The 17,785-nt window shown below is 27.5% G+C and overlaps 1 protein-coding gene across 2 annotated transcripts in view; it reads left to right on the top strand.

Annotated features, from left to right (window-relative positions):
* LOC127290374 (potassium voltage-gated channel protein Shab) overlaps positions 1-17,785 on the top strand; it is a 154,097-nt gene that overhangs the window by 22,182 nt on the left and 114,130 nt on the right. For both annotated transcript variants that reach the window (XM_051318880.1, XM_051318879.1), the window contains exon 2: positions 3,757-4,779. In XM_051318880.1, the coding sequence (XP_051174837.1) occupies positions 3,880-4,779 (900 nt within the window). In that variant the 5' untranslated portion in view covers positions 3,757-3,879. The remainder of the gene's footprint in view (positions 1-3,756; positions 4,780-17,785) is intronic.

Raw genomic sequence — 17,785 nt, 5'->3', positions numbered from 1 at the left:
TCAACATGGCGGATCCAATATGGCAGTCGAAATTTATAAATATTAATTATTTTTTATAAAATTTGATGTCTAGGGGCTTTTGAGGTCGCTGATAATAACATAATAATAATAATAATAATAACATAAAAACATTTATAAATTTCGACCACCATATTGGATCCGCCATTTTGAATTTTGAAAAGCCGACATCAAATTCGTAATCAGCAACCCCAAAAACCTTCAAGTAACAAGTTTCAAGTGAATTCGACTAATTTTTAAAAATTTCAAACGCTATATTGAATCTGCCATTTTGAATTTTAAAAATCTGACTTCAGATTTGTGCTCAGCGACCCCAAAAACTTCTAGACACCAAGTTTTATAAAAAATGATTAATATTTATAAATTTCGACCGCCATATTGGATCCGCCATTTTGAATTATTAAAATCTGACATCATATTCGTTATCAGAGACCCCAAAAACCTTCAAGTAACAAGTTTCAAGTGAATTCGATGAACTTTTATAAATTTCGACCGCTATATTGAATCCGCCATTTTGAATTTTAAAAATCTGACATCATATTCGCAATCAGCGACCCCAAAAACCTTAAAGTAACAACTTTCAAATGAATTGGTGAATTATTATAAATTTCAATCGCCATATTGGATCCGCCATTTTGAATTTTGAAAATCCGACATCAGATTCGTAATCAGCGACCCGGAAAACCCCGAGATACCAGGTTTCATAAAAAATTATTTATTTGTACAAGATTTCCTATCACCTTTCATTTAAGGGTTGATTTTACCCCTAAAAGCAAAAAATGACCTGATCTAGCAAAACGGCCAGACACGGGTATCTTTTTTTTGGTCCTAGTTTCTGAAAATCATTGATTTTTTCGTGTGTGAAAAATCGTGTCGGACGGTGTAATATAAAAATATTTAAAAATTAAGGAGTCTTGAAAAAAAACGAATTTGAAACAACTAAAAACAACGTCACTGTGTATTTGTTAATTAAGAGTTGTTTAAACAAAGCTAAGTTGAAAATTGTCAAAATTTAGCAATATTTGTTCATCTTGAGTAATAATATAGTAGACTTAACACAATATTTAAATAATTTAGTTATAAAGAACTAAGATAAAGAAAATTGTTTATAAAAATTGTTTAAAAAATAACAATAATTAGTTTATAATAATTATTTTCAATGTTAATTACTTTTGGCCCTTAAATACAAAAGATTACATGCATTTCAATTGCTAAAAGTAAAAAAAACAATTAAATCGTCTTTAGTCCGCTAATTTGTTAATAACAATTACAAAAAATTTTTAAACAATTATTTAAATCTCAGAAAATGTTCTCAAATCATTGCTTTAACAATTTTAGGCTTTGTTGATGTAATACCGTCCTTTTTGAAAAACTTATGTAGTTTTTAGAGAAGAATAAAAATTTTTTTCAACTTTAACAATAAATAAACAATAGAAAAATTTTTTTTTAAAAAAACAAAAACGACAGCGCTGTGTGGAATTTTATTACCTTTAAGTCAATTCAAAGAACGTCAAAATCGGTTGAAATTTGTAGGCTCTAAGTTAATTTGTCCACGGACGTGTTTTTGGCCCCACTGTGCAACCCCAAGCGAAAGGCACAATTAACCACGTTGCGACGACGCTCACTTTTTATCATATTTTAAAAAAGTAGATAAATAAAATGTTAAGATCAATACACTATTGAATCCCTCGATAAATTTAAATCATTTTTTAAAAAAATACGTATCGATATCTTTAAAAATATAGAAAAAATAATCTGTAAATTAGGAAATTGAAAGAAATTTCAAAACATATAAAAAAAATTTTTTTGAGTACATACATACACACAGACATTTGTTTAAAACCTATTTTTTGGCATCAGGAAGTCTTGAAACTTGGAGATTCACAAAAATTAGAAGTTGGTAAAAATCGGGCAAATGTAATACTTTCTCATTATGATGAGAATGTAAAAACAAATTTTTAATTAAAAATTAAAAAAAGAAGAAAATTCGGAATATTATGAGTAAGGTACTGTTGTATGTGTTAATTTAAGGTGGTTTAAACAGAAATAATACATAGTCGCACATATGTTTTCAAATTAAAGTAATTTTGCCCTGCTTTTTACCTATTTTTTATCCGTTTTTGTCTTCTTTTAAAAAAAAGATGTACTTTTTTCTTTTGATCGCTATTAAAAAATGTCTAAAGAAAGAAGTGTTTATTTTTACTCGTGTTTTTCAAAAAAAAAAATTGAATAAAATTTTTTTTGAAATATAAAAATTTTTGAAAATTTAAAAAAATTGTGTAACTTTGTTGTTTTCACTCCAATCAAAAAATGTTAAAAAGAAAAAGTGTTTCATTTTACTCACATTTTTCAAAAAAAATTAATACTTTCTCATTATGATGAGAATGTAAAAATATTTCTTAAAATCGTCGTTTTTGACAATTACAGATTCTTTTACAGTTTATTTTTCAATATTTATCTATTTTTAATAATTTTTTAAAAGTTTTATATAAAGTTAAGTCAATTTTTCCTTTGCGTAGCCTCTAAATATGTGTAGGTTGAATGGGCCTAATGCATTGGATGATTGAGCAAGCAGTCCAATTGTCCAGATGTTGTTTGGACAATTGAGCAGACGGCTTGCTCGATTGTCCAAACGGCTTGCTGAATAATTCCTTTTTACTGGGTCGTTCCAACGGTGTACTCTAGCTCTATTTTCATTTGTATAGCTCAAAATATTGTATATTTGTAATCGTTTAATCATTAGTCATTTTGTCGTAATTACAAAACTAAGGATAAATGAGCCGCTGGAAAGTAAAAGGGCGCATAAAATTTGTACGGCCGTTCGAGTTGGCCCCTGACGCTTAAAAAATCGATTTAAAAAAAAAAATTTTTTTTATTACCACATTATTGGAAATTTTATGCCGCATCTTTTTCCTTCTATGAAAAAATCTCTATCTTTTTCGGTTTTCGAGTAAATCGAAAAAAACTGGATTTTTAGTAAACACAAGTTTAATTAAATTTTTCACTTCAACTCGCTCTAAAAAACAAAGTTATAAATATTTTTTGAAAAAATTCACAGGAATGTTGCCTCATTTTTGTGTATGTTGCCATAGGGATAATCGGCTTGGCTTGACATTATAAACGCCTGCTTTAGGTAAAGTAGTCAAAGGGCAACCAATCAGAAAGTGACAGTTAAAGGGCGAAGGTTATTAGGGTCGGATAAAAGTGGAGTACGAGGGCGTAAATTTAGAATTGACTCAATTTCATAGCCATAAATGTGGTGCTCGAGGAGGACTGGATTTTCAAATAATTATTTTTTTTCATTTAAAAAAATGTTTTAATTTTCATTTGTGATCGGTTAAATATAATAATTTTTATAACTCTTTCAATTGACTACTTGCAACAACAAAATTAGTAACATTATTGGAGTTGATTTTGCTGGTTTTTCAAAACGAGCAAGCAATTTTTTTAAACTTCCGAGAAAGGCATCAGACGTTCATCAGTCGCCAATTAAGATGAACCGCATGAGTAATAAAACGGAAGAATACTACTACATAGGATTTAAAATTTTTTGTATTGTGAAGAAAAAAATTTTGTTGCTACAATTTCATAACCAAATTTTCATATAAAAATTAAAAAAGATGTTTTTATTGGTAAACTATTTTTTAATTTAACAGTTCTATTTGGCAAAGCCTGATCTTCTTTAATTTAACACTCGAATTAATATTTTTTAAGATGGATTATTGTGCTTTGTTGCAGATAATGATGTGGCTCAAGGTCATTTCGTCGACAGTGAAGGAGAGAGGCTGCGCTGGTGGATGAACATAAGCAGAAAAGATTGCCAACTGAGCAATCTATCCCCAGCCAGCTACAAGTCACCTGATGCTGACGAAGCTGATGCTCAGCGAACCTAGTGATTCAGGTCAGGCCGAATCAGACCGCAATGGAAATGGGATTGGTAGTATGTATCCGACCGCTTATCATGTGGACGGATTCAGTTTCGATACCGATGTCCCTACTTTTATATCAACCATGTCAACGGCGGCAACATCAACAACTGCGGCAGATTGCATCGGGACGAATGTCATCGGAAGCAAAGAAGTCCGCTACGCACCTTTCTCTCAAATATTGCCTCCCTTACCGACCCCAATTCCGCCACTTATCCCGCCACCTCCTACATCATCATCCCCGCCCCCGCCACCCCCGCCGTTCCTACCGCTGCAAATGCAGCAACGCACCTATTCCCGATCTATGACTTCACTACCCCCTGAGCCTTTCATGATTATGCGATCGAAGGCCTTGAATCGAAGAGTTTCAATAAATGTTGGAGGTGTAAAACATGAAGTTCTCTGGCGTACATTAGAACGTTTACCACACACCCGACTAGGTCGCCTTCGTGACTGCAATACCCATGAAGCCATTACCGAGCTCTGTGATGACTACTCGCTCGTTGACAATGAGTACTTTTTTGATCGACATCCTAAGTCCTTCAGTTCTATTCTCAACTTTTACAGGACTGGTAAGCTTCATTTAGTTGACGAGATGTGCGTCCTTGCATTCAGCGACGATCTCGAGTATTGGGGAGTAGATGAACTTTATCTGGAGAGTTGCTGTCAACATAAATATCATCAACGGAAAGAGCATGTACATGAAGAAATGAGAAAAGAAGCTGAGTCGCTCAGGCAACGGGAAGAAGAAGAATTTGGAGAGGGAAAATGTGCCCAATATCAAAAATGGCTGTGGGACTTGCTCGAAAAACCGACCACGTCCATTGCTGCCAGGGTAAGTGAAATTCTTTTAGTAGATTATTTTTTAATCTGGCTAATGTTTTACAAATGATAATGATTTTAAATTTATAATGATTAATTAACAAAAATTATTATTAATTAGCAATTTTAGCTAGTTAAAAAATTAAAATTTGTTAAATTATTATAGAATAATATATATGCATGTAATTTTTCAATTTTAACATTGAATATTACTTTAAATTACATTATAAAAATCCTTAAGGAACTACATCAAGAAAGATGAATGTTATACTTCTCTATAAATATTTTTCTAAAAATCGAAAATCATTGGGTCGAACCTTTGAGAATCGCATAGATCATTTCCTGACTTAAATATAAAAAACACATATACATTTTAATTTACCATCATCAATTATAATCATTGCATGATTATAATTATTATTAGTCATCCAAATTACAACTTGCCTAAAAATCAAGGTACATAATGACCAGTTTTTAGAAGTTCCTTTTACTATATAATTCTAAATTGACCAACATTTCGATCGGTTGTTTCATTTTTGGAGAAGCGTTAATTTAAACAACTAGTATTTATAATTTCTTTAACCACTTCGTGAAAGATGAAACATGCTTTAAGCAACAAGAATGATAAGTGTGTCAGGAATATCTCTGATCCAGCTTTCTACACTAAATATCGTAAGCCATATCATTCTTGCTTTGATTTATAAACAGGTCTTAAGTATGTGATATATAATATTTATTAAGCGGTAGTGTGATCTTTAATCATCACTATTGTTCTCACTCGCTGTAGAAAATTTTGATGAATTACTCAAAGTAATTGAAAATCTTGATATTCTTTATTACCAAGATTCTAAAATACTTATACGAAATTAAATAACCTGATGAACAGTGTTAATTTTGCTAGAAAATCTAATGTTAACGAAGCACCACATTAGTCTCTAGTGAAAGTCACGAGTCAATGGAAAAAGGAGATTTAATCATCATTTAATGTAAAATAGTTATTTTCGTATCAAGGACGGAATATAGGTGATTATGGAGAGGGTGAGATTAGGGAAACCAGGGGGCCCAGATTCTTACTTCTCATCACTTTGCGTGAGCATTAATTCTCTAAAATTACGCAGTTTATGGTCAGTTAGAACAAAAAATATATGTTTAGTCGACTTATTGTAATAGCAACTGTGTATTTGTACTTTTGTATATAAATGCTGACAATTGGCTACCTTTGGCCCCGTGTCGCTCATAACACTTTATTTATTCTAAAGTAATAATTGTGTCGATTTCAGATGTCTACAGACAGAATATTTGAATAATGTTTATGTTTTCTTTTAACGTGATCGTCATTTTACTACGGTTGTATAACATCCAAACTCAGTTTAGTGTTTATTAGTTAAAAAAAGTTGGGTTTTTCTGTACATGAAAATAGTAGAATGTTTCATCATCATTTTTGCAGTGTTCCTTAAAGATTTTTATATAATTTGCAAGAAAAGTTATTATTTTTAAATTAGTCTACAATGAAATATTTTCAACTTAAACAACATGTATTTATAATGTTTTGCAATTATATAAAAATTATTTACAATCTTCTTTTTGAAATTTTAATGTGATAAACCAGTTACTTATAAAATTATATTGTAAACACATTACGAAAAGAATATATAGTTACAGCTTTATTTGTTTTATAAACACTGATCTAGTAATAAATCTGATTAATATTATTATGTTGGTTCTAGCCCGGCTGAAAAACCTTGTAGAAGAAAATGTACAAGTTCTTGTACATGTTCATTAATGAACTTGTACATTTTCTTGTACATGTTCATGTAATGTTCTCGAACAAGTTCAGCATCTGGAATTGAGACATGTTCTTGTACCAGAACTTGTACAAGATCCTGAACAAGAAAATATACTTGTACAAGAAAATGTACATGTTCTTGTACATACTTTTTTTGTGCAGGTTTCATGTAAATTTTCTTGTACCAGATGTGGAACATGTTCTTGTACATATTCATTTATGTCTTTTAAATTAAAAATTAAAAACTTTAAAGGCTGCGCAGTAGTTTTCTTAAGCCTTTACAGCTGCGCAATAATTTTTAGCATGCATAAGTGAAGAGTTTTAACCTTCGCTTGACAAGATGCCCACCCAGGGTGGGCCAGAAAAATTGAAATTGCCATATCTTCTAAAGTTTTGCCTTAATTGAATCGCGATTTTAAGTCACTGAACAAAATCTTAAGAATTTTCAAAAAATGTAAAAAAAAATTTTTTTTTTAAATTTCTTCTTGATTATTTATAACTTTTATCAATGTATGTACGGAGATAACCGGGATGATTCAGATATTTTTTTAATTCTATTTTACAAAAAGACTTGAAATCATGCAGACTTTTCACTGTGAGTGTTTTATGATGTTAAATAATAGATATAAAAAATATTATATTGCATTTTTCATTTGTTTAAACAATTTATTGTTATTATTTATTAACTTTCTTTGTTCTGCACCTAGAAAGATGCAGTTTTTTTCTAATTTTGCAATTTATCAAGCGGAATATAATAAAAGATAGATTTGATGTAAAATTATTAATTCAACAATTGTTTAAACAATTTATTGTTGTTATTTATTAACTTTTTTTGTTTTGTACCTAGAAAGATGCAGTTTTTTTCTAATTTTGCAATTTATCAAGCGGAATATAATAAAAGATAGATTTGATGTAAAATTATTAATTCAACAATTGTTTAAACAATTTATTGTTGTTATTTACTAACTTTTTTTGTACGGCACCTGGAAAGTTTCCGTTTTTTCTAATTTTGCAACTCATCAAGCCGAATATAATAAAAGATAGATTTGATGTAAAATTGTAAATTCAACAATTGTTTAAACAATTGTTAAATTAGTAAATTTATGTCAAATCTGTCTGGCTATATTATATTCGGTTTGTTAAATTGCAAAATTAGAAAAAAATTGCAACTTTCTTGGAACATTATAAAGAAAGTTAATAAATAGCAACAATTATTTGTTTAAACAATTGGTTAAATAGTAAATTCATATAAAATCTTCATGTTTATTATGTTGAGCTTGTTAAGTTGCAAAATTAGAAAAAAATTGCAACTTTCTTGGAACATTATAAAGAAAGTTAATAAATAGCAACAATTATTTGTTTAAACAATTGGTTAAATAGTAAATTCATATAAAATCTTTGTGTTATTATGTTGTGCTTGTTAAGTTGAAAAATTAGAAAAAAATTGCAATTTTCTAGGAATATTATGAAGAATGTTAATAAATAGCAACAATTATTTGTTTAAACAATTTATAATAATAGTTGTTGCAAATTGAATTATATATTTTATTTTATTTATAACCTTTGAATTAATAACTACGAAGAAAAGGTAACAAATTTATAAAATTCTTCTACTGTCGTATGTATATTTGAAAAAGTTATAAATTATTAATAATAAATTGTTTAAACAAATAAAAAATCAACAAAACATTAATAAAATATATTATTTGGTAACATATAACAATTTTGGAAAAAAAACTGAATGATTCTAAGTTTTTATTTCAATATACAAAGAAGAAAACATTTGGCCCACCCTGGGTGGTATCTTGTCAACCGTGTATATAAAAAGTATCCAGTCCGGCGAAGGTTAATAATAATAACTTATTAAAATTTCAAATTTTTTTCCAAAAACATTTTTAAACAAATGTTCTTGTACAAGAACATAAACATGTTCATGTAAAAGTAGATGTACATGAAACCTGCACAAAAAATATGTACAAGAACATGTACATTTTCTTGTACAAGTATATTTTCGTATCCAGGATCTTGTACAAGTTCTGGTACAAGAACATGTCTCAATTCCGGATGCTGAACTTGTTCAAGAACATTACTTGAACATGTACAAGAAAATGTACAAGTTCATTAATGAACATGTACAAGAACTTGTACATTTTCCTCTACAAGGTTTTTCAGCCGGGAGAAACAACAACTTTTTTATTTCTATGAAATCTTATTCACTTCTAAAATCAAGTTCTAAGAAAAATAAAAGTTTTTATCTTATGCCTTACTATAACCTGAGTACTAAATATTATTTTTCAGAAGTAAATTTTATTACAGCATTATTTTTATAATTACATATATTTTTTACTAGTATCGTTTAAAAAAAACTAAGCAATTTATAACTTACAATACCATACGACACAATAATTTGGAAATTATATTTACAAAATATCATGCTTACAGTTCTCGCGGAATATATTCGATCAAAGGTATTTGTTGACTAATAGGTAATTTAACTTGTAGTATACATGCAAGATACCTTTGTCAAAATCTATTATTAATTAAGTTTTACAAATTATAAATAGTATTATAAGTCATTTTTATGCAACATTTAAAACTCATTTTAAAGGTGTTGAAAATTATTAAAATTAACGAAATCTTCTTATAGAGTAAATAAAATACTTGTCTATTGAACCATTCACTATATTAAATGGAACTTTACACATTAACAATCAAAAATAAAACAATAACATAGTAATAGACATAATATAATATCGTCTAATTTTAAGAGTAAATACTACCATTTAAAAAAAATTGAGAAAGTAGGTAGCACCTAATAGCAAAAATAAGGAATATCTTTAAAAATACACTTCTAAAAAAATTACAATGCGTAATTCAATTATTTAAACTTCAAATATTTTTAACTTTTTCCTTTTTGAAACTTTTAACTTAAAAACAATTTTTTTTGGTCCTAAACAATCTTTTTCGAGACGCAGTCGTAATTATACCAATTGGCTAGTTTTAAAAAACGATACAGTTCTTTGAAAATTAAAAATGCCTATAAAGTCATTTTTTCGTCTCCCGAAAACAACTTCAATGTTCATTGTACATGACAATTTTTTAACTTATTTTCAATGCCTTTAATTGAGAATTAACATAATATCTATATTATTGAATTATTTTTGAAAATTAAAAAGATCAAAAGACATCTTGCAAGTATTGCAAATGGTTAAATATAGATGACAAGACGTTTTTAGAATGTTGATTTAGAAAAACGTAAATTTTAGGGACTGTAGAAAGATATGTACAAGTAGGAAATTCCTTCAGTATTTTCTAAGACTTAATTGAATTGAATTTTTCAGTAGAAATACTTAAATGATTGTACCTTATTCACAGCATTATTTTAAGGAAGTCTATTGGTTAAATCAAAAATTTGCTTTTATCATTAAATTAATTATATATTAGTGTGTCCCCTATGTTTTTAAAGTTGGAATTTCTTAAATCTTAAGAAAAATAAATCCCAAGTCGAACAAACTTCCCGCGAGAAAAAGGATCCACGGTCCTTTGATTTTTGTTTGTTGATTCGACGATGAAAAAATTGTTAAATATAAACTTTTACATTTTTTCACAAATTTTCTGATCACATTTTTTAATTAATATTTTTTGCTAGACTAATGCAAAAAAGTAAAAATTGAATAGCATTTTTTTTCAGAAATATTTTCTTACATTTTTATTTTTTTCGGTTGGAGTAGACTGGAAAATTTTTTTAGCTGACATTTATTTTCATTAAAAGTCATAATACAAAGTTTTATATTTTTTTATTCAATTTACCTAAAATTTATTATTCGAGAGTTTTTGGGGTCGCGGATTACGATTCTGCTATTATTTAAGAAAAACTTTAAATGATAGATTGAAACTGTCGGACAAAATAATTATAAATCAAAGTAATCTGCTTGAAATTATTCGACTATAGGGGATTTTTGGGTCGCTTATTATAATTCCGAAATTCATTTTGGAAAATTTAGGGGCTTAGGATAGTCACTAAAATTTTTAATTTTGAAAATTTAATATGAAATTCTTAATCAGGGACCCTGATATCTTCGAGTTAGGGGCCATCCATAAACTACGTTACAAATTTTTCATTCTTTTTACATCCCCTCTCCCCTTGTTACTATTATGTTAAATGCATTTTTTTGGACTTTTTGATCCCCTCCCCCCTTAAGATAGATAACGTAGTTTATGGATGACCCCTTACGAGTTTCAAAACATATAAATGAAAAAGAGCATCAATATCAACTTGTTAATGTTTTCAACACGGGTCAAACCATTATATTTCAACTAAAGTGGTCGCTGACTAATTTTTAAAAATTATAATACTTTGCAGGAATGATTTTGAAGTTATCAAGATCACGAAATGAAAAGAATTTTATTAAAAATTTAAATATTTATTGTAAAATATGAATTTAAAGTATATGAGGTGCTAAAAACTGTCAATTTTTTAGCCATTAGAAAATATGCAAAAAAACATAGAATTTACCATAAAAATAAAAAAAAATTATTGGAATTTACTAAGAATGAATAAATTTATCATTATCAATTGATATAATTATTTAAAGATGTGAAGTAATATATAAAATATGATTTCCAAGTGCACCTGTCAAATAACCTAATTTTGCGATTTTTATTCATTAATTATAAAAAATAGAAAACATTAAATTAAATAAAAACTTACCAAATATGAAGTTCTTGCCATAAACTTTTAGAATTTCTTTGCACTTTTCTTCTTTTCTATTCATAAGTATGAAAAATTTAAAAAATAAAATAGCTACTTTGTCTATTTTCACTATTTTTGAAAGTCAATAACTTTCTTGGAGAAAAATGAAAAAATATGGGGTTTCGAAAATTATTTAAATACACACTACATATACATTCACTGAAAATTTCGCATTGGTCCCGAAGCTATTTTCGAAGATAAAGTAAATTAAAAATTTCGTATTTTTTAGGCTATATGGACATGGATTTTAAATCAATGTGAAGGTGGTTCACTGGTGACGACAAACTTCACATTGATTTAATACCTTTAAAACCCATGTCAATATAGCCTAAAAAATACGAAATTTTTAATTTACTTTATCTTCGAAAATAGCTTCGGGACCAATGCGAAATTTTCAGTGAATGTATATGTAGTGTGTATTTAAATAATTTTCGGAACCCCATATTTTTTCATTTTTCTCCAAGAAAGTTATTGACTTTCAAAAATAGTGAAAATAGACAAAGTAGCTATTTTATTTTTTAAATTTTTCATACTTATGAATAGAAAAGAAGAAAAGTGCAAAGAAATTCTAAAAGTTTATGGCAAGAACTTCATATTTGGTAAGTTTTTATTTAATTTAATGTTTTCTATTTTTTATAATTAATGAATAAAAATCGCAAAATTAGGTTATTTGACAGGTGCACTTGGAAATCATATTTTATATATTACTTCACATCTTTAAATAATTATATCAATTGATAATGATAAATTTATTCATTCTTAGTAAATTCCAATAATTTTTTTTTATTTTTATGGTAAATTCTATGTTTTTTTGCATATTTTCTAATGGCTAAAAAATTGACAGTTTTTAGCACCTCATATACTTTAAATTCATATTTTACAATAAATATTTAAATTTTTAATAAAATTCTTTTCATTTCGTGATCTTGATAACTTCAAAATCATTCCTGCAAAGTATTATAATTTTTAAAAATTAGTCAGCGACCACTTTAGTTGAAATATAATGGTTTGACCCACACAGGAAACCATAATAGATTGCACACAACTGCTGTAATGGATTTTTGACAAAAGGATCTCGTGTATCAAACTTCATAAGAACTTACGAGGGATCTTACAAAAGATTGTGAAGTAGGGTCCTTTGTGTATTCCTTCACAAGAAATTTGAATAGGGTGTTCATCTCTTTCATTTAAATGATTATAGCTTTCCTCGAATGCTTTTAAGCCGATATGAGAAAACATCTTTAAAGTCAATACACTTAGGATGAATTCCTTTAGCAGCGTTTTGGTTTGCGCTTTCTCACTAGACCATGCTTATAGTGATGCAAATATATAAGTTTGTCATTTTTGAACTCATGGTCTAGGTCTGAGGGCTCATTAACGAGGAAAATTTGATAAAGTAACCTTTCAATGTATAGGGGAGAGTACATGGTGAGTTGTGCCTCGTGGGGAGTAGTGCTCCACCGTATTTTTTTTATTATAGCAATTAATGTGACAAATTTCAACTATTGGCATATTCTTTTCTCGTTAAAAACTAACGTTTTAAGTAGTACCTGTCATCTTTGGAAGCAATTTTCATGTCTTTACAGATAGTGAGTTAAAATTTTTTTCTAAAAGTTTTTTTGTCTCTTTATGTTTAGGTCCCACTAATTTTTTCAAAGTAATCACAATGTTTAATGCATAAAAATTAGCTGTCAATAATAACTTTTCGATGTACAAAAAAAATTCGTTTAAACATTCGATGTATTAATTATTCTATGACTATTTTGAAAATGTAGAAAATAGGAAGTTGTGCTCCAGCATTAGTGGGGAGTTGTGCCTCATATCATATTTAACCATTTTTAATTCTAATATGCGCACTCTATTTTTATTTCGCATTATTTATGAATAATTAGAATATTTTATACAATTTAAATATTGTTCTTTAGTGAAATGAAACTTCAATGTAAATGAAATTAATTACCTAGTTTATTTCAATTATTTTAAAAATAATTTAATTTTATCTAAATTATCTAAAATTAATTTTTTATTATCTCATCTATTACTTTATTTTATGTAAGTTATCTTACTTTTTCACATTTCATAATGTAAATAAAGAATATTCTAAAAAATATGTTTTCTTCTTCAATTTTCAGCGGTGGAGCACAACTCCCCACTGTTTTCGAAAAGTCATAAAACCAGTATTTTGGAAAAACAAGCAAAATTTCTATTGATTTTTTTGATTTTTTTAGCGAAAATGGTACAATGACAACCGTCATTTTTGTTAAAATAAATCGTTCTTTAGAAAGTTTGACAGTTGTTTGACAGGCATCAATTGTCAATTTGACATCATAAAACTAAACTGCGACGCCATAAACCCTATTAGTGTCATTTTCCTTCAAAAAATACCTGTTTAGAAAAGTTGACCTTTTCTTAACAGTTTTCAATTGTAAGATTGACAAACCCTGAAAACCTTGAAAATGATATGACATTAGTTCTACTTTCTCTCAATTTTTCTAGAATACTGAATAGTTGAGAAAATTATTTATAATAATTATTTTATACTTTGATACAATTGTTTATACCTTAAAAGGTTATTTTATATAGTTTTTCTTGGTAATAAGTGCCTGAAGGAATTTAGAAAAAAATATGACTATTTTTACAAAATTTTTTTTTTATTCATTATTTGTTTATTTATAAACATTATAACTAAATAATTTATGAGACAAAAATCGAAGCCGACAGTTTTCTCAAGAATTTATCGTTACTGGTTTTTCAAAAAGAAAAATTAAAATTGTTTAAAGGGTTATATACCTTTTTTTGGGGTCAAAAAATCGATTTTTTTTAATTGCACATATCAAAAGTACATACTCTTAAGAATATTTTCTCGAAATTTTATAAAAATCGGAGCACTAGAATCGTGATTTTTTAGAACTATCGTTACGGTGCGTGACTACGATTTTCCAAAAACCGCTAAACCGATCGGGATGAAATTTTCAGGGGTTCTTTATACATACAATAGCTAGTGCGTGAACAAAGGAATTTTAATTTGAACTAAAATTTATTTTTTTTTGGTCAATAAACTAAATTTGAAACCCCTAAAATCACGATTTTTGAGGAAAAATCATCGCCATTTCTAGAATAAGTTTTTTTTACAAGACCCTTTGAACAAGGTCTATAGTTTCCACAATTACTAATATTTTTTAATATAAAATTATTTACAAGTACATCGAAATATGTACTATTCGATAAAATAAATTTCGTTTTATACAAATTTTTAAAAACGGCTAAAGAAATTTTTGGAAGTTTTTCATTCTTTACGCACATAAAGGTATGTAACCCCTTAAGATTTATGTCCTATAGATGATTTTGAACACTAAATTTCAGTTTTATACCACTGTGTATTAGCTTGATTCTTTGATAAATTTTTGACCTATATAAAAATAACAAAACCTTAAAATATAAACTTATTTTGAAAAAAATTATGTAAAAAAGGAAAGGGTTGAAGTTTTGACTATTTAGGTGACACTGTCATATTTAAATACTTTACTAAACTTTATCGAATTTAATTTATGAATTTTATTTAATAGATTTTTCATGTAGTTATCAAAGCCAAAAAAATTTTGTTGGCATTGTGATTAAACTACAAGAAAAATTCTTCAAAATTCCTATTGACAAATAAAACCCATAAAGTTTAGTAGAAGTTGTACGGATTTGAAAATGACAGTGTCACCTAAGCAGTCAAATCTTCAACCCCCTCTAATTTTGTAAAATTTTTTTACATGATTTTGAATTTTAAAGTTTTGTTTTTTTCATGTAGGACAACAATTTACGAAAGTATCAAAAGACACTCCCAGAACATTTTTTTGGTGGCTTTTTTCAAAAAATAAGTATCACAAGAAAATAATATAAACTTCTTATGTCTCGCATTTCTCAAAATTTTCCTTAATTAAACTTTAACCCGTCTTTGGTACGGGTTAATTTAATAATAAAATATACTAAGCTGTTTTTGTACATAACTCATGTTTTCCAGATTTTAAAGTAAATTCCAGTCAGCAACCTAAGAAATTCCAACTTATGCAAAATAAAACACAGAACTCTATAATATTAACAGATATGACAAAATTGTGTATAAAAAGTATAAGGTAGATTACATTTATGATAATTATTAGGTTAGAAATCCGTTTAAATCATTATCATTACCTTGTACTTTGACAAATTTTTCTTTGATAGAAAGAAAGTTTATTTGTTTCAAATTTTCATGGATTCTCACATGGGATCGGTTTTCATGTAGAATCCCATGTGGGTTTTTTTAATAGAGTAGGAAATATAATATTGTTTATAATTTACTTCAAATTGTAAAGATTAAAGTTATTCGATTTTTAAAAAAGGATAGTAGTTAATTGATATCAATTTCTTTTACTTTTATGAGTAATAACGTCAAAACTAACCAGCAAGTTCAATGAACAAAAAGTTTGTTTATTGACTTTCAGAGTGGGATAGTTTTGAAGTTATGTACTTGACACTAAAACAATTAATCACCAGACTTTTTTAAAATAGAATAATGTTTTTTTTTATAATTCACATAAAATTAAAAGCAATTTATTTTAGCTGTAAATTACCTTTTAATTTTTACACATATTTTTGTCATACCTGTTAATTTTTCTAGAGGACCGTTAAGGGCACAGCAGCTTAAAGTAGGATTAAAAGCAACCGGTATTATTGTTATTTGTTCTACATGTAAAAAAATTTATTTTGTACTTTTCTAGTTTTATTATGTAGATGCAATCCTAAAAAATAAATCGTACTGCAATTGAACATGATTGGCATGTAGAAGAAAGTAGGGTAATAGCTATCAAAGGTCGTGTGGGTGTTTTACGAGTAGCTAATAATAAAAGAGAAAAACGAATCGGAGGTCGAGAACAGAAAAGAAGAAAACTTAAAACATTCAAAAGATTTTCAATCGTTACAGCATTGTTCTTTCTAAACAAAAGTTATGTTGTATAAGTTATAAAAGAAAATTTTTACAACAATATATCAAATTCGTAATAAAGCACATTATACAAACTATACGTACACATGTGAGTAAAAATTCCTGAAGTGGATAACCCAAATTAAAGATGTACTGTATTTGCTTGGAAATATAGAAAATTAAAACATTATTATGAGTTGAAAAACTGCCTCAAAGGATTTTTCAAAAAAATTAAATTTCTCAAATTTATAAACAATTGAAGTTTTTTGTAGTCTTAAGTTAAAAAATGAATATCTTAGAACTAATTGAACGGATCTTTATAAAAATTAGTATACTTACACAGAAAATGATACAGTTTTTGTTGAAAATTTGAAAATTAAAAATTTTTGATTTTTAATAATTGTTATTGCAAAATTAATTGTTTATTTAAAAAATAAACTATGTTCTCGTTGTCGTAGAAAGTTGATCCAAAGTTTATTGGAAAGGGAATTTCATAAGGATTCGAAAACCGTTTTAAAATTTCGTGAATCGCAGTTAGCAAAAAAGTTATCACGTTTTTTGTGCAGCGTTGCGTGTCTCTAGCGCTAGCACGCAGAATGTATTTTGCTCAAAAAATATGGAAACTTGCAAATATCTCCAAAAATACGAATTTTTATAAAAAATTTTCAAGATAAAAGTTGTTCCTAACAAAAAGATCTACATTTGTGAACTCAAAACATTGGTTGTTTTTGTTTAATAAAATCCTCTAATTTTCAGAATCAAATTCTTAATCCATATGAAATTATGTGTTTTAACGTGTGAAGTATATGACCAAAATATTGGACTGTGGGATCTTACATTGGGTTATAGGCCTAATTCGAAAATTAGCTTCGAATTTCTAATATGCTACCCCAAAAACCCCATAAGCCGCGATTAATAAAAATACTTTTAAGTGAATATTCGGATAAATAGAAATTTGACAAAAGAACAATTTTGATAAATAAAAATTTTTCTTTAGGAAAAATATTCTAGACATAAATTTTATTAAATGGAAATTGTATTATTTGAAAATTCTATATATTAGAAAATCTTTATTTAATATTAAAATTCAGTTAAATAAAAATTTTATAAAATAAGAATTTTTTTTTCAATAGATATTTTTTGATATTAAAATTGGGCTCATTGTAAAATCTACTTTTTTAAAATTCTACCAAATGTAAATTTTATAATTTTTAATTCGACACAACAAAAATTCCGGCAAGTATAATTTAGGGAATATTCATGCGTTCCCATTTTTAAACCAATAAAATTGGGTTCTGGGGCCTTCCAGAGAAAAAAGTAGTCTTTTGAAATGAGACCACTTTTATTGGGTATAAAAATCGTAATCCTCATAAAATTCTGCGTTCACACATGTGGTAAAAATGCACAAAATATTAGGCCCAATATTTTTCTTCAAATAAGTGACTTTATATTTTTGTTAGAAACAACTTTTGTCTTGAACATTTTTTATAAAAATTTGTACTTTTCAAGATATTTGCAAGTTTCCATACTTC

The sequence above is a fragment of the Leptopilina boulardi genome, unplaced genomic scaffold (genome assembly GCF_019393585.1).
Source record: "Leptopilina boulardi isolate dan_hultmark-lab unplaced genomic scaffold, ZJU_Lbou_2.1 LbouV2_63, whole genome shotgun sequence".
Lineage (NCBI taxonomy): Eukaryota > Metazoa > Arthropoda > Insecta > Hymenoptera > Figitidae > Leptopilina > Leptopilina boulardi.
Note: the sequence above shows the minus strand (reverse complement) of the source record. Positions and strands in the feature narration are given on the sequence as shown.